Here is a 26,531-nt window from a genome sequence, read left to right as displayed (position 1 = left end):
TTAGTTAATTGAATAATTGAGTGCATTTGCTTTCAAGTATTATTCTCCAATAGAAGAAATAGTGAGTATTTTTTTAAATTGTGTTTCACAAATTAAATTATTATGAGTGGAGAAAATACCAGGAGAAATATATAGCAATATGTTAATAGAAATTGGGTTAGAATAGTGGAATTATTGTCTTTTTCATTTTTCTATTCCAACTTATTATGATATGGTCGTATTATCTTTCAAATAGAAGCAATAAATAACAACAAAATGACCCTTAGTATTCTACTAGATTAGATCACTTTATTAGAATTATGGTGACCTCTCCAACATAATCGTCACACTCCACTCCCATGCCCACCCTCACACTCCCTACTGCCACCTTCCTCTTCTCCCCTCTCTCATCTAGCTGATTAATGATGGGACAGAACAAGTTGGAAAAGATAGTTGGAAGGAGTGGGAAGAGATGATGGTTTAACTCTGAGATGCATTGATTCATTCATTCAGAAACACTGTCTGATGGGTGGGAAATACCTAGGATCAGGATACAGCAGTGGGGAAAGAATGCAGAGACCTCAATGTCAGAGGCAATGGCAGGACCAGCCATCATCTTGGGGCTATCAGCCCAGATGCCCAGAGTCAACCCAGGGAGCACTCAGTTAATCAACATTGCAGTCAATCTAGGGAGGACTCAGAGGACAGAGAGAGGCCAAAACTCCTCTCCTGCTCTGTTATGAGGCCTTGTAAACTTGTTCCTGCACCACCAGAGCCAAGAGAGAAACACAGAAAGACTGAGAGATTCATTTTAAATGACTGTTTAAAATGGGAAGAAATTACTTTTAAGTGGCAGTATCAAGTGTTTTCTGCCATTGCTGGCAAGAGGGTATGAGAGCGGGATGAGCTTAACGATGGGTTAAAAGAAAAGTGTGTTTTGCACATGTCTGCTCAGTGTCTTCTCAATTTATACCTGCTGCACATTTTGTTAATTTTTTCAAAAATAATTTAATGAGCACTTGCTATATACCAGACACTAGAACAGGTGAGTTTTGCACGGAAAAATATAATTATAATAGAAGTATGGAGACTGGCTTTAGGTGAGGTCAGAGGAGCTCCGAAACTATACATTTTTGAAAAAAATAAAATACAAAGACCAGTTGTATTATTTATCATTTAAAATGGAATTACTTGTAGAGGACACAATAATCCGTTGCACGTTTCCAACACAAAGAGTCTCTAAGCTAAATCAGCTGGCAGATTTTCAATCCAGAGAATGATCTTTGAACCTGAAAACCAACAACTGTGCATTCTGAACAAGGGTTGCTCAAACTCACTTCAACAATATCAGCAAGAAAAGTGTGGCTCTGAAAATCATTTAAAGAAGTAATAGTTCTGCATCATGCAGAAAAAAATGATGTTATTACAGGTCTTACATTTTATTTCATGAGAAAACTGCCAAGGGCACTGATGTCAAATTGGGAGGAGGATTCAGTGTTAAAATTCAGATATGGATTCAAGAACGATGTTGTGACTTTCCTTCTACTCAACAAATATTTGCAAAGCAGCTACTATGTGGCAGGCACTGTTCCCAACTGGTGAACAAGATGTAGACTAATGCGGGAGTTTAAAAAGAGAATTCCTTTTCTCAGAAAAATAGAAATTGTGCTTGTGCATTGGCTAACTTTTTGTCTCAGACTAACCAGTTTGTGGACCCCAGGAATACTCTGTTCTTCACAAACCCCCACTTACATCACACCAAAATATATCTTCTGAATATCGGAGAACTTACTGGCTACTATTTGAAAAAGTTCAGTTTACAAAGTTTCACTGTATATAAAGTTTTGTTCCATCTTCGAAAACAGAGAGAGAAACAGCACTACAAGGGGCACTGAATTAATTTACTTATAATGTAAGGGGCGAAGTGGCACATAAAGCTTGATGGCTTGAGATAATGAAGGCTTCTTGGTAAACTTCCTGGAGAGATCTGAAGTGAGCCATGGAAATATCCGAAATGAAATTAGACACATCCAAAATTTAAAGAACTTATTTAAATTGTTTCCAAGAAGCTTGGCCATGTTCTTTTGTTATATAAACTTATTGCCATGTTAATAGAGTTACATTTAATTACACATTTCACTTGTAAACCACATTTGAACTCAAGCTAGTTGCTGATGATTGGGAAGAAGAAATGTTCACGTTTGGATAATGTTCCCCATGCTGTCACCAACAAATTCAGCAGATGTGTCACTAGCATTTTGGCTTTGAATTTTCTTTCAGTTCATGTTGGGGACATTTTAGTTCTCTTCAGGTCACTTAGGAACACCATGGCCAACGCAGTGTGAAAAATGCAAGGATACCGATTTGGAAGAACTGGCTTGAGTGTCACCATTTACTGTGATTCAACCTCTCTAATCTTCATCCATAAAATAGAATTCTTCCAAGGAACAAGCACTTGAAATCGTGTGTAGGCACATACTTTGTAAACTTTAAAGTATTAAATAGGTGTAAGATACTGTTTTGTAATTATATAGTTTGTCAGATAATTTTATATTTAATAAGAGTGGTAATCTCAAGTTAGTTGATTCAAAATATCTGCTGTTACATCAAGTGGAGCTAAAATCATGCTATAAAATCATGTAAAAACAAATATTTTTGGAAGCCTACAAATAAAATAAAATTATATTTATTAAGATCACCAAAGCTTGAATTTAAATAAAGGAAAAAATTATAGTTCAAGACACAAATTATCAGTTCTTAAGGGGAAAAAAAGTTCCCTGTCAATCTTTAATAGCTAGTAGGTTTCAAAAGGAGTCAAATTTAGCATAATAATAAAACTTCAAATTATGTTGAAACCATGCTGATATTATATGCAAATGTACAATTCTGCATTAAAATGATGGCAATACTCATAGTGAGATGACTAAGAGCTAAAGTAACTAATATTTCAATCTTGCCAAATCTTTTCATTATTGTAAGATTTTTGATCTTGAAATAATACACAGTTCTATCAAGTTAAACCTGTATTCTATTGTAATAGGTCTATATGATATTGATATTTATTTGTATTCTTATTGATATGTATGTGTTAAATTTTAGTAGAATGAACAAAAATAATGGAATTAATTGGACCCATTGATTTCTCTAATTTGTATAAAAACTGTCTTTTACTAAAAAATATTAATTTGGAAACACCATATCTGAAGATTAGTTTCTTCTATAACCACATGCGATATAATAGAACACGGAACCCAGTTGGAAAGTGCAGTCCAATGCCACATATATATTTATGCCCTTGCTCAAACCAGGAGTTTCAAGTACATAATGTTATATAATGTAATGCTCTTATAATAATATGTACTGTCTGCCTAGGATGTTTTGCTTATGGCTCTTGCCAGCTTAGTTGAGGGATTTCACTTTGTAGCTGCTGTCAGATCAATTCTGCCCTTCTGGTTCTGTGCAATGTAACAATATGACATCCAGAGCTTATCCAGATGAGCAGAGAGCAAATAAATTTCTTTCTGCTCCTCTGTTGAAGAGGAGAGAAAATTCTTCAACCTGTAAGTGCTCAGAGAGCATCATACTATTCTTTACGGTAGATTAATCTCAGGACTGTGAGTTCCTCAGGGTGCAGAATCCAGGGCAAATCACTCTGGTCCCTTCTCGTATTTGTACAAAGGTCAAATCAGGTTCAAAGGAATATCACCCCCCCCCCAGGGGGTTGGTGAGGAGGGACACGAAGCCTCCAAATATTCAGGTGAAATAAAGGCTGTGCAAGAGGGGTCAGCAGCCTCCAGGAGCTTGCCTTGGTGACTGGGTGGAGGTGTTTATGGCTTCATTTTAAGCCCAAGCGATTCCCTTTCCCCTTCAGGCTACTTCTCAGTGTCCCTCCTGACCACGAAATTTAGGATGGAAAATCACAAAGCTATCACCCCATTCTTTCCAGTCACAGGGACAACTCTTGGCCAGGTCTGGCTTTGTGGGCATGTGACCTGTACAGTCACAAAGGGCCCCAGGCTTACAAGAGCCCACACTTGGTTTAATGCTCTACTGTCTCCGTCTTGAAATTCTTGATACTTGTTGAACAAGGCACTCCATTTATTTATGCACATACAGACCTTGTATGCAAAGCCGCAAAGCATTTTAACACAAGGAAACAATCAGCTCCTCCCCTTACCGCACTCTTGCCAATGATAAACAAATCAAAGGTGTTTAGGGTTGGAAACAATTAGACTGAGATTAAAATGAGCCCAATTTTTAATAGAAATTAAATTTTAAGTTCACTGTGATATTGCACTTCAGGGGCACTTTTCCAGGGTATCAGTGGTTTCTCCTTTCCTGGAGTATTTTGAGATCGTAAACTGTGGTTTGCTAGACATTTCAAACCAAACATACAGAGTAGATACATAGAGGTCACGATACGGTTTTTTATTTTTTATTTATTTATTACTTATTTACTTTTTTTGTGAGGAAGACTAGCCTTGACCTAACATCCATTGCCAATCCTCCACTTTTTGCTGAGGAAGACTGGCCCTGGGCTAACATCTGTGCCCGTCTTCCTCTACTCTATATGGGACACCGCCACAGCATGGCTTGACAAGTGGTGCCTTGGTCTGCGCCCAGGATCCAAACCTGTGAACCCTAGGCCGCTGAAGTGGAGCGTGCGAACTTAATGGCTATGCCACTGAGCCAGCCCCTATTTTTTATTTTTTTGAGTGAGAAAACCTGGATGCAAACCAAGGTGTTGGATGACAGCATAACTATTAACACTGAGGGATGGTGCCAGCCCCACGCAAAGGTGTGGAGATAGTGAGGTTTCACAGCGTTTCTTTACCTCCTCTTTCAGCATCCCTTTATCCTGTTATTGTACTCCTTCCTTCTCATCCTAAAAATGGTAAGATTTCTGGAAAACTTGCGTATAAATGCTTCTCCTCCCTCTGCCACAGGATTTGAGCCCAAATTCAACATCCTATTTCTGTGGCTTTGTTCTCAGTTGATTTTCGTGGTTAGAAAGCCATCTGATAATTAACCCCTCTTAAATTGTTAATAAATTATTATTAAATTATTAAGGTGTGACTTCTACTTGGGGTGCTCTGTATTTTAACATTTAATACCACAAAGTCTTAAAGATTAAAAGAACTGAATTTCTCCCAGAGCCATTGTAAAGTCCACTGACAAGCCAGTGGGTGCTTCCTGAAGGCCTTCAATTGCACCAGGCGGGGAGCTGCCATTGTGTCTGCTTCTAAGAGCTGCTGGTGAGGGCCATATGCGGCCAGGAGACAGAAGGACCCCTCCAACTATTCCTCTAGTTCCTGCTGAACTCAAATAGCTCAGTAGTTCATCCAGACTAATAATTCAGACCTTGTCACATTGTCCCACTTATGACAGATGCTGACATACAGAAAAAGTAATGTACTTTACATCACTCCAATACGTCTTCTCCCATCCTCCGTGCCGACTTGGCTTCCTAGGTCATTGAGAAAATAGAAGCAACGATGAGAGAACTTTTACAAGCTCCCACCACGTCCTCCACCTGCCAGCACTGCACTCCCGTATAGTCTGCCTTCTTACCTAACTAATGATTAATGGTCTGTGTTCCTGTTTTAAAGTCACTGGATTCCCTCATCACTCACCTGCCTGAGGTCTTCACTCCACTAATTCACTCCTCCTTCTGGATCATTCTCATCAGCAGACAAATACATCATTATTTCTCTTATCTTAAAAACAACAACAACATCCTCTCTCTTGACCCTACTTCCTACTCAGGCTACTGTCCATTTCTAATTCCCTTTACATCAAAACTTGAAAAACTTACTTAGACTTGCTCTTCAACTTCTTGTCTCTTATTTCCCTTCATTACTTCAGTCAAGTTTTTGTCCCCAATCACTCTACTAAAATGGCTCCTGTCAAGTTCTCCAGTGACCTCCATGCTGCTCAACCCAATGGTTTTATTCTCTGACCTCATACCACCTGACCAGAGCCACGTCTGACAGTTCATTGCTTCCTTCTCCTTGAAACACTTTCTTCACTTGGCTTCCAGGACCCACCCTCCTGATTTTCTTCCTACTTCACTAGCTGCTCCTTCTCATGTCCTTTGCTAACTCTTCCCTATCTCCCTGTCCTCCTAGCAATGGAGTGCCCCAAGGAAAGGTCCTTGGGCCATTTTTCTTCTGAATCGACATTCATTCCCTTTGCCATCTCATCTAGTCTTATGGCTTTAAATATCATCTATATGTGAAATACTCTCAAATCTGTATCTCCAGCCCAGACTTTTCTCTTGAACTCTAGACTCATCCAACTATCTACTCAACTTCAGTGTCTAGTAGGTATCTCACACTTAATGCTGATCATCCCTTCCAAGTCCACTTTTGTCCCTCCTCCCCACAGTCTATTCTAAGCAGGCTAGCCAAAGTGATCCTGTTAAAACATAGGGCAGATCACATCACTCTTCTATTTAAAACTCCTTAATGGCTTCTGGTTGCTTTCAGAATAAAAGTCAAGTCCTTACCTTACCTTATCAGGCCCCACCCAGTCTGCCCAAAGTTGCTTCTTGGCCTTCTCTCCCTAGTGCTCCCCATTGCTGGCCTTCCAGCTGCTCATGGAACAGGCCCGTCATGCTCATACCTAAAGGCCTTCTCATTTGCTCTTCCCTCTGCCCAGATTGCCCAGATATTGTAGATCTCTGTGTAGATTGTTCCTTCACTTCTTTCAGGTCTTTGTTCAAATATTACCTTCTCTCTCAGGCCTTCCTTGACCACTCTATTAAAACTGCCAAGCCCCTTCCTATCCACCTTCCCTGATTTATCTTTCTCCAGAAAAACTCTAGGTTTTTCTGATTTATGTTATTCTCTGTCTCCCTGACTCCCAGAATGTAAGCTCCATGAGGGATGAGATCTCTTTTACCTGATGCAACCCCAGTGCCCAGATGAGCACCTGGAGTCATAGTAGGTGCTCAATATACGTTTGTTAAATGTATGATGATAGATCTTTCTACCGAAGAACATGGCCTGCACATGATCTTCAGAAAACCAGTTTTCCAAAGGGGATCAGATCTGTGACTGAGGACCTGTCTCTTTCTTGAGCTCTTCTTTACAAAGCTGAGGAACAGCTCTAAGCCCCTCACTGTCCAGTCAGACCACTCACTCTTGCCCTTTCAGCTGAGCACGTGAAATTGAAATGCTGTGCAATATTTTTACTACTTGCTCAAGGGTATTCTTTTTACTCAGTAACTATTATGCAGCTTTGTTTTCCATAACACGGCTCTTTTTAAATATGTTATTGTAAAGGTTAAGCTGACGAATTATTTGTAGCAATAAAATAGTCTTCAAGATTGGCATAATATCGTCTCTTGCATTTATTCTACTTTCTACTCATACTAAATAACTTCACATTTGAAATAAATAATTGCTGCCCACCACAATAATACATCTTGCTTTCATCAGAGGTTGTAGCAAAAAGGGAATTCTGGGAACACTAATGTAGACAGGAGCAACCCACTCTCACGCTGAGAGTACTTCCTGGCTGCTTCTTGAGAAGCAGCGCCTAACTCAATAGGTCAAGACCACAGATTTGAATAAATCTGAGGAAATATTTGAGAATGCAAAATTTCATTCTCCCAGTTCTGATGCAGAAAAGGACAAACTGCCCATCGTTATTCATCCTCCCCCCATTTATTCCAATAAGAAATACAGAAAAATTTGGAAAATTTATTCACAATGCAGAAGTTGAGATGAATAAAACAGCTGGCAATGGCCTCTTGCCTCTGAGTTTGATTTATAAAAATATTAGTAAGCTCAATTTTCCGTATTTTGCTATTTCTTTTGGGGAATGATGAAGAGAGTCTTTTTTATAATTATAAAACTTTGGACTTCAACGTCATTTATCACAATATTGTCTGGAATTCCGAAAATGTCCTGTCAGAGGTGATCTGGGCATTTTTGGACTTGACATTTGATAGAAGTTGGGCAACCGGATATCATAGTGGTATCTTTTTCCTATATATACTCTGTCATTCAAGGCGTAGAGTTTATCTGCAATGTCACTGCCAATTAAAACTGAAAATAGGCGGGAGATGTAACGATGCTGAGCGAAGAGCAAATATAACTTCTTTCTCCTCCAAGACACATATCGACAATCAGTTTCTGCTGTGAGGGTTACCTAAAAAAACATAAGACCACATGTAAACAAAGATCAGGAAGCAAGAAAAGTTCTGCCACACTTTTTTTTTTTTTTTTTTGCCCCAAATTTTAAATGAATTTCACTTGCTGACCCACAATATATCGTAAAAATAGAAAGTGAAACTACATAATTTATATAGATATAATTTATAACATGAATAATCACATTATGTCCATCTCCAATTTATCAGTTTTCTAAGTTTGGGTATCTATATTTTGCATTTTATTTAAATAAGAGCTACTTAATACTAAAAAATCATAAAGTTGGCTAATGTTAGAGAAGTATTTCCAAGTCAATCCTGAAGACTGTGGATATTTAACCCTAATCTAGTTTATGTAGTACAAAATAGAATTTATTTACCTATTTTGCATATGTATACGAATGTGTATTTGTATACACACACGTATGTTACATGTACTAATCATAGGAAAACAGTATTTCATAATAGATAGAATCTACTGAAATGATTATATTTCAAAACTACCAGACGTGGCAGCAGAGTAGTAAGTTTAGCATTCTGTTGCCAGAAAACAACTGAAATCCATCAGCATTTTAAATTTAAAAAATCACTTAATTTATAATAAGGGCAGATTTTTCATTCTTGGTGTTTTTGTAAACCGTCACAGTGGCAGTGTTTAGTTTACAGTCAAATCTCAATTATGTTTTAATTCCCATATATACAGTTACGCAAAGGAAAATTTTTTTTTTCTTTTGATGATGTTTATTTATTTATTTTTTAATTTTTTGTTTATTGCAGTAACATTGGTTTATAACATCGCAAAGGAAAATTTAAGAATATTTATCACAGACTCCTTTATGTCATATATAATACTCATTCTTTTCCTTGTTGCTGGACCTATAAAGTGACATTAATCAGCAAGAGTTAAATGGCATTGGAAGTGATGCATGCTGCAAAGTATATTCCCAAGTCACATATAGATTATTCCTCCATCATCTGCTGTTGTGTTTGTTTGTTTGCCTGTTTTTAAACAAACCTTGTTTATCTGTGTGGAGGAGGCAGTGTTCACTGCGTGGTCTAGTTAACCCTTACCTGAAAAAGGCCTTCCTCTGTGGGTCTCAGTGAGTCCCACTCAGGAGAATCCAGGAACTGGAGGGGGAAAATGTAATGCAGAAATTCGCCATCAACCGTCACTCTGATCCTGCCCAAACACAAAGAACATCGTTTATGAGGGAAGGAGAAAGCCAGCACATAACTGGGGGTGAGGGAAGGGAGCAGTATTTCAGATCTCTGATGACCTTTTTGGCTTTAAAAATTTTAAAGGGCAAAATATTAAATTCATACATTACAATAAGTGACAAAATATATAAGATTCATGCACTGATGTTCCTCACGTAGGATTCTGGAATACTGGGTGAAATTCATCAGAGAATTCATCAAGCTATACATTTATGATATGTGCCCATTTATGTGTGTATATTATACTTCAATAAAAAGTTTCAATGCACTCAGTCAGATTTTAAATTAAGAGAATATTGAAGAACATAAAGGAATACCACTGTAAATACCTCTGTAAACTAAATATTTAATCTTTTTAAAAACATGAATAATCACATTGTTCCCTCTCCCAAACTTTCTGTTTTCAAAGTATCTATATCTATGTATGTATGTATGTATGTATGTATCTATCTATCTATCTATCTATCTAAATGAGGTGCACCTCCTCCCTTCTAGCAAGTGGGAAATTGCTGGAATTTACTGAAAAAAATTGATCACTATAAAATTTAAATGTTCTCTATTACATAAAAGAATGCCCTATCAGAGTCTATTTAAAATACTTTGCATGCCAACATAAGTTTTCTATTAATTCAAGCTGACATCATCCTCTTCTTGACTCTCAGTGGTTAGCATATCCAGACAAACCAATTCATAAATCTGATTTCTAAGAAGAAACATTAAGGCTCTAGATTATATCTTGCTTCAAGTAAATAATACCAGGTACTGTAAATGCCTGTGTTCACGAGTCATGTGTCAAGGGCTTTCTCATGCCAGGCTGCCCAGGACTATCCTACGCTGAGATGGAAAAATGTAGCAGAAAGAAACACAAGCTGATAACTCATATAGAGAAAAGACATGTAAGCACCAAGAGTACACACCTTCCTGAGACAAGCAGGGAGAGTTTATCAATGGAGGTTTTCCCTTGCATGGCATAACAGTGCTCCTTTTCCAAAGTAACCACTTCAGAGCTCAGAGCAATTGTTCTGAAGACAGGCAAAGAGGTCCCTAGAGGCTGGAAAATGGAGCTATACAATAGCTGGAATTCTCGGGCAAAGGTTATGCTGCGAACTTGATATGCAATATGAACAAACTGCATGAAGCAGATGACAAACAGTACAAAATTCCAGGAAAATATGTCAGCTGCACAGACATCTACCCAAGCCCAGACAGCAGAGCAGAGAAAACCCAACCCCAGCAAACTGAAGACGTAAAGGAGCCCGAAGAATCCACTGCCACCCATAAAACCTACTACAAATAAAATACTGGCAAGGTGATAAATGGCTCCTTCGGCCTCTTGCTTCCAGGTGGTGCAGACTGGGTGTTCATCTATCAGGTTCTTCCATAAAGTTAAATTTCTTTCCATGGCTGTACTACTATCTGGTTCACTTTCCAGTTGACATTAGATGATATTGAAGCAAGTAATTAAGTCCTTCGCTTTTCCATCATCAGAGTTTTGCTAAGTCTTCACAAAACCAGAGAAAGCTTGGACACTGGCGTTGTGGTGATTAAAGGTTTGCTGTGTACTGATCTTGAAAAACTAAGAATCCCATGCTAGCTTCTTTAAGTTCATCTGGGCTCCTGATTTAGTTCTAGTACACAAATATTGCGTGGTTTCCTGTGCAAAAAAAAAAAAAGGATCTAATTAAACAAGGAGAATTGAGAGGTATTTTAATGAATCACCAGCACTACTTAATCAAGTTGGCATCCTATTTTCTACGAAGTTAGAATATTTTAAGCACAAATGCTGTCAAGAGTTAAATTTCTAGGGTATACAATGCATATTTTTAGAGTTGTGCTCATTAATAATAATAAATTATTTGCAGAAATTTTAGTATTGGTAGAATTAGCTAACTACATATTTTTCAAGAAAGCTAAGTGCTATAATCAGCTAGTCTCCATAACAGTAGTTCAGTGTACCTCAGAATCACTTGGGACAGTGACTAAAAATGCAGATTCACTGACTGTTTCCAGACATACTGAGTCCGAATCTCTGAGGGTGGGGCTTACATGTTGGTATTTTGAACAAGCGCCCCACATGATTTTGATACATCAATCCATGGCCTTCCATGGCCCACCCTTAAGAGATACTGTTTGACAATATATTATTCATTCTTTACAGATGAAGAATTCTAGGCTCAGAGAGGCCAAGTGATTTATCCCAGGCCACACGGTGGTTGGTGGCAGAGCAGAAGTTCAGTACTTGAGCCTATAAGGCTGGGTCCAATCATGTGGGCCCTCATGAAAGGTATTTTAAATTAGGCACTATAAGGAGCCCTAATAAATCAATAAACATAAGAAACACATAATTTAGAAGTCAGACTTTAAGAGCACATGGTAAGACTGTGAAAATGTTTAATAAATTAGACCAAAATTATTTGAGAAATATAAACTGGTTCTGCTTTACTGTATTAGAGGCTATTTCAGGTTAATAACCTGAAACATAACTAAATAAATAATATTAAAATTCCTGTTACTTACACATTTATTTACCAGATGGTCAAAAATGTTACTGACTTGTTCCTCTGCACATATATTCTCTGCCCTTTCAGCCATATGGTAAAAATGCTAATATGTGATCTGAGTCAGAAGCTATTTAACCATGATGACAGAGCTGTAGGATATGTATCCTTTACCACATTTCTTAACAATAAATGGTTTCAATGTGAAGCATTCATTAGACAGATTTTTTTAAACCATAATAACATTCAAATGCCTTGAACTTGTGTGCTATATTTAATGTTTTTATTTTGGAGATGGATTATTTCCAGAACACCTGTTAATAAAATATCAGCTATGGCAGATCTTGTCTCATAGAAAAAAATACACACATAGAGGTGAAAACGACTTAGTTGAAGTAAAAAGGAGAACAGTGGAATCACCAACAGAACTACAAATGGAAATAAAGGAGCCACTGTTGTTGAAGTTCCTGGCTTTTCATCTCGGATAGTGATTCTTTTCTCACCAAGTAATGACTTTAAGAACACCACCAAGTGAATCATTAAAAAAAGAAAAAATAGGGGGCTGGCCCCACAGCCTAGTGGTTAAGTTTGGTGCACTCCACTTTGGCGGCCCAGGTTAGGTTCCCAGGCATGGACCTACACCACTCGTCAGTGGCCATGCTGTGGCAGCGACCCACATACAACATAGAGGAAGACTGGCACAGATGTTAGCTCAGGTCGAATCTTCCTCAGCAAAAAAAGAAAAAAGAAAAAAGAAATAACACAGACCTATAACTTACAGTCATATTGTTGTTTTTACTTAAGCTGCTTTCAAATACATTTTAGACAATCCGTATCTCCCTAATTATTGCCTCTCCCCATTGCTCTGTGGGATGATGAGATTCAAGGCAGACTGGCACCCTGACCACGTTTAATTTCTCCTCTTTATACAAAACACAGAACTATGTACTACTGGATATTCACAACAAAGACAAATTTTTTAAAAATACAATGAGCAGTGAGAACTGCAAAATATCAGCCTGCAAATGTCAGTCTCCCTGCTGTTTTACTTTTAAAACTAGGGTATTTGAAAAGAACAACAAAAACAAAACACTAGAGTGTTTTAAATTAATCAATTCCTCAGGATACCAGACATAACCATTAAAGCCAATATTAAAAAGCACTGCTAGTAGAGCTCTGAACCTTGGTTTGAACTTCCTTAAAAATTTATAATCCTCCACAAAATGTTAAAATGAAGCTAACAGAGAAAGGCCGTGTAAAATGTTTGTGGCAATTCAGAAGGGAGCTTATGGGAATCTTGTCCCCTTAAAATCTTGACTGGGGAGTTATACTGGGCCACCTATATTCCAGGAGTGTGATCCATTATCAGAGGAGCTGTGCTTCTGGCCCTTTCCGGTCGGCTTCTGTTTCAATAAGCTGCTACCCAACCATCTTCCTATCCTTGATCCTGTATCACTCAACACAGTGTGCTGACTTGCCCTGATTAAATTACTCCACACCCAGCCTTTCTCCACTTGGTGTGTTTTGATTCAGTTACCAAAACAGATGTACTTTATTAGAAGGGGAAGAACTGACAGGGGCAGGTGATGAGCATGAGTGTTCCTCTGATATGTGCCAGCGCCACTATATGAATGTTGAACATGATTCATCAACCAGCTGCCTGCTTTAAAGCCTGTAGGCCTTAAGTCATGTTTTTGTGTAAATAAATACTGAGATACCCAAGTGGCACAATGCATTTCTTAAGCAATAAAGTCGATCTTCCCTGCAAAAGAAGCAAGCACATGGAGATACAAATGATGGGGACAAAATTCAGTGCACATAAACACAATAATTCCAACCTCACTGCTTTGTTCTCTTTAAACTGTAAGACCCTGAGTTATAAAGGAATAAAGAAATGTAAAGGAAGGTCCAAGGATGCTAATGAAATGTGATAGAAACTTGGTGGCAAACTGGTGAAGATTAGCTCAGAAATTGCATTTATCCGTTCAGAACTTGTACATTTATTATCTCATTGCATCACACTTATTGCCATGAGGGAGGCAGAATCTAAATCATCATGCACAGCTTATAAATGAGAGAAGCAAGGCACAAGATTGGTTAAGTGACTTGCTGCAGGTAAAAGAGGCAGTAAGTCCCAGCAGTGGGGTGGAAGTTGAAGTCCCCCTCCGCTCAGCTTCATGCCCTCTCCAGCAGGCAATGCCGCCTTTCAAGGTTATGAATCTGATATTAACGTGCTTGGAGAACAGTGGGATATTCTGCCAGGACTGGTTTGCCAGGAAGATAATAATCCTAACAGGGGATATTTAAGACCTGCTATATCCGCTTGTACTGCTCAATCCATAATGGTTAGAATACTGCCAGGGACACAGACACAGAAAGCCACCCGTGAAATAATTTGCTGTATTACTATTCGACACTGACCGACTTCCTCTCCTAGATTCTGAAATTCTTAAGGGGCAGAGACAAATGTTTTTGTATTTCTGACCCCTGGCCCTCAATGAATGTTGACTGAATACACTGGTATAGAGGTGCAAACACTGCCTTCTCCATTCCCCCTCTCTATCCAATTTAACAGATATTCTAACACCTGTCGTCCTGGGGAACAGAAGTGGGGACGATCCCAACATCCAAGACAGTTCAGTACAAAGACACTAAAGAGTTGGGACACCACTTATTTAAATGTCTGGCAAAACTCCAAATTCATAGAGGAATCCTTTTGTCTTCTTACAACCTTGAGTTCCTTAAGAGCAGTTAAATTCCTGACCTGATTAAAAACAACAATTCTGGGAGCTTGGGGTATTGAGTTAGTTTTGGTTGCTAGGCAACCCAGAAGACCAAAATTCCATCAATATTCTACTCATTAACTGGAATCAGATCCTAACTTTGGTATGTGTTCCACATGCGAAATAATCATTTACTTAAAGCTGGTTTTCTCTACTTATCCTCAAGGAGGTACATTTACTCAGCAACTCTGTGCCAGACACATTTAAAGAACTATCTCATCTAACCTTCACAACAACCCCATGAGGAAGGTACTATTATCTCCATCTTACACCTGAGAAAATCGAAACTCAGAGAAGGTAAGTAAATTGTCCAAGGTCACATGGCCAATATCGGAACCAAGATTCCATCCAGGTCTGCCTGACTCTGAAGCCACACTCTAAACCACGTCATTCTGCCTCCATGGTACCACGTCCCAGAAAATGTAGGCTTTAGTTTCCTCCCTGCTACTTAGATGAACTCAGGTATGTTTATTCATCAGTAAAACAGAGGTAACATCACCTATTCTGTCCACTTTAAAGGGTGCTAGAAGATTCAAATGAGAAAATCTATATTAAAAACTCTTGGCAGGGCCGGCCCTGTGGCTTAGCGGTTAAGTGCGTGCTCTCTGATGCTGGCGGCCCGGGTTCGGATCTCGGGCGCGCACCGACGCGCCGCTTCTCTGGCCACGCTGAGGCCGCGTCCCACATACGACAACTAGAAGGCTGTGCAACTATGACATACAACTATCTACTGGGGCTTTGGGGGGAAAATAAATAAATAAGTCTTCAAAAAAAAAAAAAAACTCTTGGCAAATTTTAAAATAACATAGAAGTAGCACCACTGTATTTGTGGCTTGTATGTTACAAAGCTGAGCCACTCAGAGAATATAGTTTTTAAAAGTTTTCTTTCCTTAAGACGATTACAATTGAAGCCAGAAATACAAATGTCACTTTTGGCTGCTATCCATCTTTAAATTATGAATTCTAAATTTACTTATTCCTGCAGGGGCGATCTCTGTTATTCTTCCCTATCTTGTGTCCTGACCTCCCACTGCTGGTAGGTATAGACCCATAACCAACCCACCTTGAGTCTTCACTTTCCAATGGCCAAGAAGCCAGACTCTGGAAGTCAACAACAATCTTCTACCTTAGATTAGTGTTTAGTGCTTCCTCAGATCTCTTACATCAGAATCACCTGGGTGATGCCCCTTCCCTGGTCCCACCCCAGAACTACTGAACCAGGAATGGACCTAGGACGATGCATTTCTAATAGGCTCTCGGTTGATTCTTATGCACACTTAAGTTTGAGAGCCATTATTTTCTGTTGTTTCTGAATGATCTCTAATTATCCTTGTTTGTTTGCAGGGCCTCAGCTTTGTCCATTCCTGGTGGACTACTTGCTGTCCTTCCATGCTCTTTGGTCCTGGTTGTCTGTCCACGGCTGTGCTGCTGGTGTTAGTGCACCACTCTATTATCTAGTCTGTCTAGTTCCCATTACTACTCAAGAGAGGGGTTCTAGCCTTAGCTGTGCTCCTAAATAGCTATGTGATTTTAATCTTCCTAGACCTGTTTCCTCATTGGTAAAATGAAAGAGTTGGACAAAACAATATGAAGTCCCTTTTAGCTTTAAAATAACATGATTCTATATGATATGGAATAGAAGATTATTCCTAGCATGGATCAAAATACAGAGCTGAGTGGCAGAACTGAATTAAGCCTGCAGGTCTTAACAGCAGGTGTATGACTGGGGCCCAACTCTAGAGATTGTTTACTTAACTACTTAAGGCCTGTGGTGGGGCCCAGGCACTGGTATTTTTACACAAACTTCCCAGGGATTTGGATATGCAAGCAGGGTTAAGAACTATTAGGGGATGGGGTCAAGAGACACCTGAACATTCTGTAGAGTAAAGGATCTAGATTATTTTTTTATTTTTTGCCGAGGAAGATTCGCCCTGACCTACCATTCTTGTCAATCTTCCTCTATTTTTTAGTATGTGGGCCACCAGCACAGCATGGCTGATAACAGAGCAGTGTGGTTCCGTGCATGGAAACTGAACTCGGGCCTCCAAAGCGGAGTGTGCCAAACTTAGCCACTAAGCCACGGGGCCTGGCCCTAACCTTTATTTTTAAGGGACTGGAAAGGCACATTTTCTCCTTGTGTGTTCTCATTTCCATGCTGTGCTTAGGTGAGGAGGCATTTTCCTTCCTCACCACTCATCACTCCAAGAGAGCTAAAGTCTTGTGGATATTTTGCAGCAGCCTTTCCTTAACATGGTGGCCTGAAATGCCCCTTCTAGGCTCTGAGTTTTTATGGCCTTTATTATCTGTCTACATGGCTTCCATCATATATTATGTTATATTGACCATCATGTACTTTTTCCTTTTTAAAGCATCAGAATTTGTTTATTCTCTCACTTGGGGTACATATTCAAGGAATTTTTTTAAAGAAACGAACATAGTATGTGTGTGTGTTTTTAAAATATTGGCTTCATTGATTGGTCATTTTATATATATACATAATTCTCCTCTGTCTAGAACAGAGTGAGTCTTCAATAACTGTTCACTGATTGATAAGGATAACAATGCTCAGGTAGAAAAGCAGTGTTTGGAATACTGTTTTGGAACAAGCAGGTTAATAAGTCAGGAAGCCCAAGTGAGAAATGACCAGTACCTGAATCAGTGGTTTAGGTGTTGGTCTGGAAAGAAAGGGAAGCATATATTAGACTATGAGGAAGAACTGAAAGGAAGAAGTATCTCTTTTGAGACAGAGGAACAGAGAAGGGTTGAAGACACTTTGGAACTGTAAGAGATCCCAAAGTTAGGACAGAAATCAGAGGAAAGGGGAACTCAGTTTTAGCGATGTTTAGCCTGATGCTCCTAGTCTAGTAACAGAGTTCACAGCAGAAGATAAGGGGCAGAACGGAGGGATATTTAACAGTTACCATTACATAGGACAACACTGCCTAAAGACTGGGGTTGGCAAGATTATCTAAAAGGTGAGCACAGAGAGAAATGAGAGTTGAAGTTAAATGCCCATGATCAGAGGGCTTAGATAGATCTCTAGAGTTGTGCTGTCCAGTATGGTAGCCATTAGCCATATGTGGCTGCTGAGCACCTGAAATGTGGCTGATCTGAACTGTGTTGTACACAGTGGATTTCGAAGACTTAGTACAAAGATAAAGAATACGGCATTAATAATTTTTATATTGATTACATGTTGAAATGATAATGTTTGGGAGATAGTGGGTTAAATAAAATATATGATTCAAGTTAATTTTGCCCATTTCTTCTTGTTTTTCAATGTTGCTACTAGAAAATTTAAAATTACATATGTGGTTGCATTGTATTTCTCTTGGACAGTGCTGGTCTAGAGCATGTCAAATAACAGAGAGAGGAAATGAAGAGACTTGGCATGATGGTGTGCAAACAGTGCATATGTATAATATATAACTGTACCAATGTGGAAGAATTATCTAAGATTAAGAACAGAGAGTTGATATAACTGTAAATGATACTGGCTACAATATTCATATGCTACAGTCAGTCAGATGTTATCCAAGGCATAGATGTCACCATCTGGTTTCTGCCTACATAGGTGGCCAACCCCACTATAGTTCTTGGCCTCTTTATCCTATCAAGTAAGGCAACCATCTCCCTTTTCCTTTGGGAGAAGTCCACTTTCCCAAGCAATTATATTATGTGGTTTCATTTTCTCATTTCATCTGCTGATGATACCTCATGGAATACATTGGAAATCCCAGACAGATATTTGTACTGGAAACTGGATTGTGGCCTTCTGGATTCCAGAGGGTCCATGCTAGCCTTTGTTTTCACATAATACATGAGTCTTTTCCTGCACCACTAGGCTCCTAGGCTGGAGTATGCTTTTGACCTTCCGTACCAATGACAGTTTGGCTTCTCTTGAGACTTGAGGAAATTCGAGAACTTGCCCACAAGCCATGCTGGTCTTCATTGATTCTCATGTCTCAGCTAAAGTCATATATGATTATCTCCAGCCATGTCTGATTCCTCACTTTATCCCATAGTCTGGTAGATAGAATTCTATGATGGCCCTCAAGATTCCTGCCCTGCTGGTGCCCATACCCTATTATCCCCTCCCCCGGAGTGTGGGAAGAACCTGTGAATGGGATGGGACAGATGCTCCACATTATATGGCAAATGGTGCTGGAATAGTCACTCCTGTGATTATGTTAAGTTACATAAGTCTCCACTGTAGGACTGGAGAGGGATTGGAAATTAGAGAGACATGTTCCTACTGGCCTGGAAGAAAGCAAACACCATGTTGTAAACTGCCTATGGGGGCCACAAGGCAAGAAAATGCCAGTATCTCTATGAGCTGAAAGAAGTCCCCAGACAATAGTTACTGAGATAACAGAGACCTCAGTCCCACAACTGTGAGGAGCTGAATTCTGCCAACCACCTGAAAAGCTTGGAAGAGGACCCTGGGCTCTAAACGACGAGTATAGTGTGGCTGACACGTGAACTGCAGGCTTGTGAGGCCCTGAGCAGAGGATCCAGTTCAGCTGTGCCCGGACTCGACCCACAAAAACTGTGAGATAATAAATTTTTGTTGTTTTAAGCCTCTAAGTTTGTGGTAATCTGTTACAAAGCACTAGAAGTCTAACACAAACGCACACGTGCAATTACGAGTACTCACTATACATGAGGCTTTTCATTAATCTAATAATCTATCTTTTATGATGGACTTGGAATACAGGTCTATGGAGCAGAAGACATTAAATCTTTGCTAGATTTAAATCAGGAAAATCAGATGAGAAGGGTTCTTCAATAGTATATGGAAAACAAGACACTATGAGAGGCCGTGGGAATTACATTTAAATTCACTGTGGTCCTCAGCACTACTTTATAGGTTTTCCTTCCGTGGAGTCAGGCGGCCCCAACACTGTCAAGCATTTGGACACATGGGCAACTTCCAGAATAGTTATGTCATTCACATACCAATCTCCAAAATTCCTGGAATACCATGTTTCCTCAGTTGACTTTCAGTTCAGTCTGTTCTTTGTAAAATTGAGCCATACATATATGGCAAATACTTGATGTTTCAGACACATCCAGAGATGGACACTCAAAAGACAGCCCATAGTGGGGCTGGCCCAGTGGCGTAGCGGTTAAGTTCGTGCACTTCACTTTGGCAGCCTGGGTTTCGCAGGTTCGGATCCCAGGTGCCGACCTACACGCTGCTCATCAAGCCATGCTGTGGTGGCGTCCCACATACAAAATAGAGGAAGACTGGCACAGATGTTAGCTCAGGGGGAATCTTCCTCAAGCAAAAAGAGGAAAATTGGCAACAGATGTTAGCTCTGGGACAATCTTCCTCACCAAAAAAAAAAAAAAAGCCCATAGAAACTCAAAACAAATAGCTCTATAATTCTTCTATTTGTGTGGCTCCACCAAGTTCAAATGAGTTGAGCAATGGAAAATTATTGCAATATCAAGTTGCCATCTTCTTAATCATCATATACTACCATTATCCCCACTACCACCATTACTACTACCAGCATCTAACATTTACTGAGCATTTACTTACTAAGTGCAAGGCACGTTTCTAAGAACCTTAAAATATTATGTCATTTAATCCTCACAACTTTTTGAAGCAGGTTGTTTTATTGTCCCCATTTTACAGATGATAAAACTGAGGTATAGGGGGGTTAAGCAGGTTGCCTGAGGATACACAAATGGTAGAGCCCAGATTCACTCCTAGGCAGGCAGATGCAAGTGTTTGCTCTCTTAACCACCATGACATACTGCTTCATGTCCACTTTGAATCTAAATATCTGGACTTACTGGAACAAGTCAACAACATTCTTGTTTTCTCCCTTCAGTTCTAGGTTCAATGAATTTAAAATTCTTCTTAAGAAATTACAATTTTTCAAGCAACAGATGGATAGGTGGGTGGGTCCTATGTTGAACCACTCAGCACCCCACAATTCAAGATTTGAAGAACCAGCAGTAAACTTCTCCTTCTCAAGCTTGTCATTTGATTGCTTTAGATAAACAATCCCCATGCTCTGCTTCAAGTTCTTCTGACTTCATATCCTGGAAATGGTTAAAGGCGCAAGCAGGAAGCCATTCATTTTTGATGGGCTGCTATGACATCATGCCGTAGGTTCACCAGAGATTCTTGATGAAAGATGCAAGAGAAGCTGGATCCATGGCTACATGAAATAGTCTTTTTTTGATATGAATCAAAGGTAGACACATTTCCCTCTCCTCCAAGTGACCTAAATGCAGCAAATGAACTCCTTTTTTCTATGTTTATTTAGTTCAAGTTCTCATGTTCCTTTCTGGCAAACATGTCTAACAAGTTCATGTGTGCTAGCTAACTGGCTATCATCTTTTCTTTTTCGTTTTTTCTAGCTAAACAACCAAGTGGACCACACACCAGGGTCAGCGATGTTTGAAACCACCAAACCAGCCATGACTAGTGCTAGAAGGAGCACTTCTGCTGGGGCGGGGATTTCCTTTCTAGGTGTTCGTATAGAGACAGAGCTTTCTCTTTGTGAGAAAGACTGTTCACTGTTTGGTCGTCAATCCACATGCTCAACAATCCTTCCATTTCTTCTATTTCCTTCAGCCTTGTTGTTATTGACTTTGCAGTACCAGAAGTTATCCCAGCCATTGATGTCTCTTATTTTGGTGGTGCTGCCTGTCATGACCTGCCATGCGGATTATTCCCTGTTCCTGCTGCTCAGGAAATACCACATATTCTCTTGATTCTTTCAACATGTTTGATTATCTCAAGCTTCTCCTTAGTATTAAAGCTTTCCTTCTGCATGCACTATTTGGCTTTTCGAATCAAGATGCTTAGACATGCTTGGGATATTGAATGAGTGTGTTTTTATAGAGAAAAGTTCACAAGTGTGCAAGAATAGCAAAACACAACCCTGCAGGATAACACGCAGTGAACCAAGGTAGCTGGTAGATGTTTAAGGTGTGTGTGTGTTTGTGTTTTGTGTATTCCTCCATAGCTCAGGTCAGCTGGTTGCAGTTTAATGTGTTCACCAGGTGTTTCTGGCTGGATTAGTCATGCATAAGCAACTGACAGATTCACATTATGCTCAAATTCTTCCCTAAAATATCAGTGGCATTGGAATGATGCTTGTTTTCAAAAGAAGCATTATAGCATAATTGACTGTATCATTAACTTTCAAATGGTCAGTAAAATATTATTAGTTTATTTGCAACAATTCAATAAATCCCTGCCCTCATGGAGCTTGCATTTTACTGAAATTCAAATGTAGACACTATTTAAGCCCAGTTCCAAATTATGAGATCTGTTTTAAATAGGTAAAAATACATGTTACGTGCAAAGAAACTTAAGCTCCTTAAAACTCATTTAAAGTCAGTTGTTGCATACTAAATTTTTTAATAAATGCTACATTTTATAAGACAGTCTAAAGTCTTAAAATCCAAATGCAAATAAGCTTGTTTTTCAGAATTTCCATCAAAGATCAAAAACAAAGAAACCCCAAACATTGTATAGCATACTATATACATTAATGTGTTGGTATCCTTCTATTTTTATAAATTCAAAGAAAAACATATGGAACGATCATCACTTAATGTTCAGGATGGTTATTATTTCTGGATGGTGGGATACCACTTTTACTTTCTTCTTTGTGTATATCTGTATTGTTTGCATTCTTTATAATAATTTTATAAAACAAGGTAATTTTATATTAATTTGAAAATTTTTAAGTACAAAAACTTCAAAGAATATAATAAAAACCCAAGAACCCAACAACCAGAATTAACAAACATCAACATTGTCATATTTTTGGATCTTTTTCATAATAAAAGAATTCCACAAAAAACTGAAGATCACCATGGCTTGTTCTCCAGTACCATTCCCCATCCACCCACTCCCTATATATAATTGTGTTCACCCTTTGAGTCTATATTGAATAATCCAAAAAATGAAATTTAAGTTGAAATGTTAGATTAGAAATGTCTCTTACAATGTCTTTTTCTCAGCTTCACACAAATTTTTTTCCCGAGGAATAATTTTAAACTCACAAAAACAGAAAAAATAGTACATAATAAATCCCCATATACCCCATTACCCAGATATAACAATTACCAAGATTTTACCACATAGAGCTTTTGAAATTAAAAGCAAAAACTGTTTCCTCCTGTTCATCCTACAGTTTGTTCAGTCAATAAGCAAACACCTACTAAGGAAGACAGGGAGAACTAAGATTAGCTGTGTTCTTGCTATGTGCCAGGCATCTGTTCTTCCATACAATGACCCATGTAGGAGTCACAACAACTATGCAACCTAAATAGTATTATCAGCATTGTTTAGAGAGGAAGATAAGCCTCAGAGAGATGAAGATTCTTCCATAGGCTCAGCCAGCTGCTTGTCCTTCTAGAACTTAAGCCCCGCTCCCAATTTCAGAGTGTTTGTGAGAGTCACTAGAGGTTATTCTGCTGTTGAAGAACACAAAATGAGAAGGTCTCACTTTGGGTCTCTGTGAATTAATCCCTGAATTCTCTGGGTTGCAGGAGGATCCAGCATTGTTATAGAGACTTGAAGTCAGCAACTTCTGGTTCTTTATTTAATTTAGAAAATACCTGTTGTAACTTGAACTTTAAGACATTTTCCTATAACTACTTAGATAAAAGAAGGAAACATTCTCCTTTAAAAAACATCTAATTAATGATTCAATATACTCTTCTATAATTGGAGGTAAATTCTTACTTACTCTCTATGGCTCAGAATCCCAGCTGACCAACAACCATAATTACAAAAAACGATTTCAATTGCAATTTGCAGGCTTGCAAATCTATCATGGATATTTTCCAAAGCAGTTTTGAAACTTCTTGCCTGTCCGGTTGCTTATATGTTGTTATGCTCATATACTACAGCAAATGCTTTATAACCATTCTTGATCTATCCTGGCAACTATTTCAAAATAAGCAGGCGTGAATGCTCCAGTGTGTCAACCCTATTAGTCAGTCTTGTGGTAAGAAGTACGGGATTTTGGTTTCCCATGACACATTTTTATTTACTAGCATAGAATGTCACCATTTAGAAGCACAGGATGTACAATGATTCAGCTATTTTGAGAGACTGATAAGATTAAAGAAACTCAACTATCAAATGTCTCCCAGTTTAAATGTATAAAATTTTAGGACAGATAATATCTTACTCTAGATTTCAATTAATATTTGTATCCCAAATTCTTCAAAAGTCTCCAGAGAAGGAAAGAGCCTTTAAGATCATCTGGGATCAGCCAGACCTCTTCATTATGCACAGGTGGAAAGAGATCTAATTTTTGTTTTGTTTATATTTTGTTTCACGTAGTTCTTGCTTGGTTTTCTACTGCCACAAAGGACAATGCCAAGTGACTGTACTGTCCCACCACGGATACGTTCATCTAACAGTCCCTGGTATTAAGGATAACAGAAAAGAAAATAGCTACCAAACCTTAGTATGAACAGAGAGCAATAATTTTTTAACACTGCCGTAAAACTCAACTGCAATGTGCAAGCTTGCAAATTCAAAATACCTAACCACCAGAGTCAGAGTAAAATGTCCCGACGGAATATTGCCGCATTCTAGAAGTTTAGTAAATCAAATTAAATTGTGTGCAAAAGTGGCCTTCTAATTCTACTTTTCCATTTACTATTTACATGTAGAACTTTTTCACTTTTTGCAAATGCCCACTGGCCAAGACAGTTTTTTTGCCGTAGCCCTAATACTGATTTTGATTCTGTGCCTTTAATCTTTTTCTAAAATATAGACCCTCAAAATGTATGATACCTCTGTAACCGACTTTGGTGATGAGGTAATTTAGTGGTTTTCATATTTCTTTCTTTTCTCGCCCCTTCCTTCTTTTTTTTTTTTTTTTTTTTGTCAGAGGGATTCCCCACCTAGAGAGAACAGGTCAGCGTGACCTTCGATGAGGCGGCTTTCTCGTGCCTCCACCTCATTGTGAAAACACTGAGCCTAGTCAGGCCCTTTGCAGACGAGGGAAAGGAAACTCCCAGCCGGGGCACGACTTCCCCAAGGTGAAACCTAAGACTGCCAGGGTCCCTTGGATCAGCTGTTCTCCCTTGAAAATCCGGTCTTTTTCTTTGCGCTCCAGGCTGCCTGGGGCAAGAGCGGGACCAACAGAAGATCTGGGGGGAAGATTCGCCTCTAGGGAGGACGACTCGAGTCTCCGGGGCGGGCGCGCGGAGCCCACAGCCGCGACCCTCAGCCCGCCGAGCCGCGAGCGCGCCGCCCAGACCGGGCTCGCAGGTGGCCGGAGCGGGGCAAGGAGCGGAGCGGGGCGCTGGCAGCGCGGGCACCCAGGGCAGCGGAGCACAGGCGCTCCCCGGGGTCCCGGCCCCGCAGCCCCCACTCCGCGGCGGGGCCGGGGCAGAAGCCGCGCCCGCAAAGCTGCCCCAAGCGCCGCAAGGCGCGAGGACGTGGAGAGCTCCGGGCCGGCGGCGGCCGGGAGCCCCGGGCTCCCCTCCTTACCTGTCCTTCCCCGGCCCCGCGCCGAGCTCCGGCCTGGCGCGCGCAGAAGTTTCCCAGTCGAGCGCGCTGGGCCCGGCTGACGGCGCGAAAGCCCCGGCGGCCGGCGCCCGCCCCGCGCCCGGGCGCTCAGTGACCGCAGCTCTCTCCGAGCGCGCGGCGCGGGCGGGGGCCGGGCACGGGCGCGCGCCCCGAGCGCAGCGGGAAGGGCGGGGGCGGCGGGGGCCGCGCTGGGGCCCGGAGCCCCAGCCTCCTGGGAGCGGACGGCGCGGCACCCGGTTGCGGGGCTGCTGATAAACCTGGCAGCCGCTGCGGACCCAAGTTTGCAAAGACGGGTTTCCCGAAGTGAACACTGCGCGCAGTTATAAAATAAACCTGGTATTCGATATTGTACTAGGCAGACAGCGATGGAGTTGACAACTGGAATGAAAAGCAACTGTGTGTCTGTCCTTACACTCCCACCCCCACCCCACACACCAGCCCATAAACAAAATGACATAAATGACCAGAGGAGGGATGGGGACATTTGAGTGTATAGGACAGAGAAAGGTTAATATCTTGATTCAAATCAATGAACATCTAAAAAAAGCAAATGGGTACAGAGCACAGACAATTAGAGAAGGAAAAATTTGAAAATACAAATGATCAAAAAAAGTTCAAATCAGTAATAAGCCAAACGCATGCAGTTTAAGGCAAAAATCAAATGCATTTTTTCCTTCTCTGAAGTTAAAGTTCTGTCTTGTTTGGTGATCAAACCATACGGTGGTTGGTGAGGGACCTGTGAAACACACAACTTACTCAAGGATTTCCCTCTCTTCCCTTCTCTCAGCACCCTCGCTTTCATTTTATATAACCTCCCTTCCTCCCTTCCTTCCTTCCTTGCTTCTTTCCTTCTTTCTTCCGTGCTTCTTTTATCTTTTAATCCCTGTATAATTTTCCATAGTTCTCTTTCTCTATATCCCTCATTTTCTTTTTATTGTTATAAATTATTTATTATACAAGTAATACATTGGTATAATGTCGTATACTAACGTAAATTGTGTAGCGTCAAACTACATTTGTCAGCTTTTTTCAGACAAACTTGGAGCTTTTTCTCTTTTTATATATATATAAATATATATATTCATTCTTTTAAACTACTGCATAATGTTATCATATTCTATCACAATGTATCCCTCCCCTTAACTATTTAGATTGTTTCTGATATTTTGATATTACAAGCAAACGCTGTGTGCATGATTCCTTGGCCACGTATGTGATGATCTCCCTGAGGTAGATACCAGAAGAGGAACTCTGAGTATGTCTATACGTTCTATTTTTTGTACTGAAATAGGATTGACATATAACATTATATTAGTTTCAGATGTACAACATAATGATTCAATATTTGTATATATTGTGAAATGATC

At 39.8% G+C, this 26,531-nt stretch overlaps 1 protein-coding gene across 1 annotated transcript; it reads right to left on the bottom strand.

Annotated features, from left to right (window-relative positions):
- Positions 1-7,629: 7,629 nt before the first annotated feature.
- POPDC3 (popeye domain containing 3) lies at positions 7,630-25,165 on the bottom strand. Its single transcript, XM_058566852.1, has 4 exons — positions 25,126-25,165; positions 10,273-11,009; positions 9,209-9,317; positions 7,630-8,136 (listed from the first exon to the last, which is right to left on the bottom strand). Exons 2-4 carry the CDS (start codon positions 10,755-10,757, stop codon positions 7,855-7,857), a joined length of 876 nt encoding a protein of 291 aa, XP_058422835.1. The 5' UTR covers positions 10,758-11,009; positions 25,126-25,165; the 3' UTR covers positions 7,630-7,854.
- Positions 25,166-26,531: the final 1,366 nt, after the last annotated feature.

This window comes from Diceros bicornis, chromosome 23, assembly GCF_020826845.1.
Source record: "Diceros bicornis minor isolate mBicDic1 chromosome 23, mDicBic1.mat.cur, whole genome shotgun sequence".
Taxonomy (NCBI): Eukaryota; Metazoa; Chordata; class Mammalia; order Perissodactyla; family Rhinocerotidae; genus Diceros; species Diceros bicornis.
Note: the sequence above shows the minus strand (reverse complement) of the source record. Positions and strands in the feature narration are given on the sequence as shown.

Coding starts and splice junctions, on each gene's coding strand:
- POPDC3 (XM_058566852.1), bottom strand. CDS start 10,757: ATGGAAAGAAATTTAACTTTATGGAAGAACCTGATAGATGAACACCCA. Junction 9,318..10,272: donor TCCCTGCTTGTCTCAGGAAG/GTGTGTACTCTT, acceptor GTGTTTGGGCAG/GATCAGAGTGACGGTTGATG. Junction 8,137..9,208: donor CAGAGGAAGGCCTTTTTCAG/GTAAGGGTTAAC, acceptor ATGTTTTTTTAG/GTAACCCTCACAGCAGAAAC.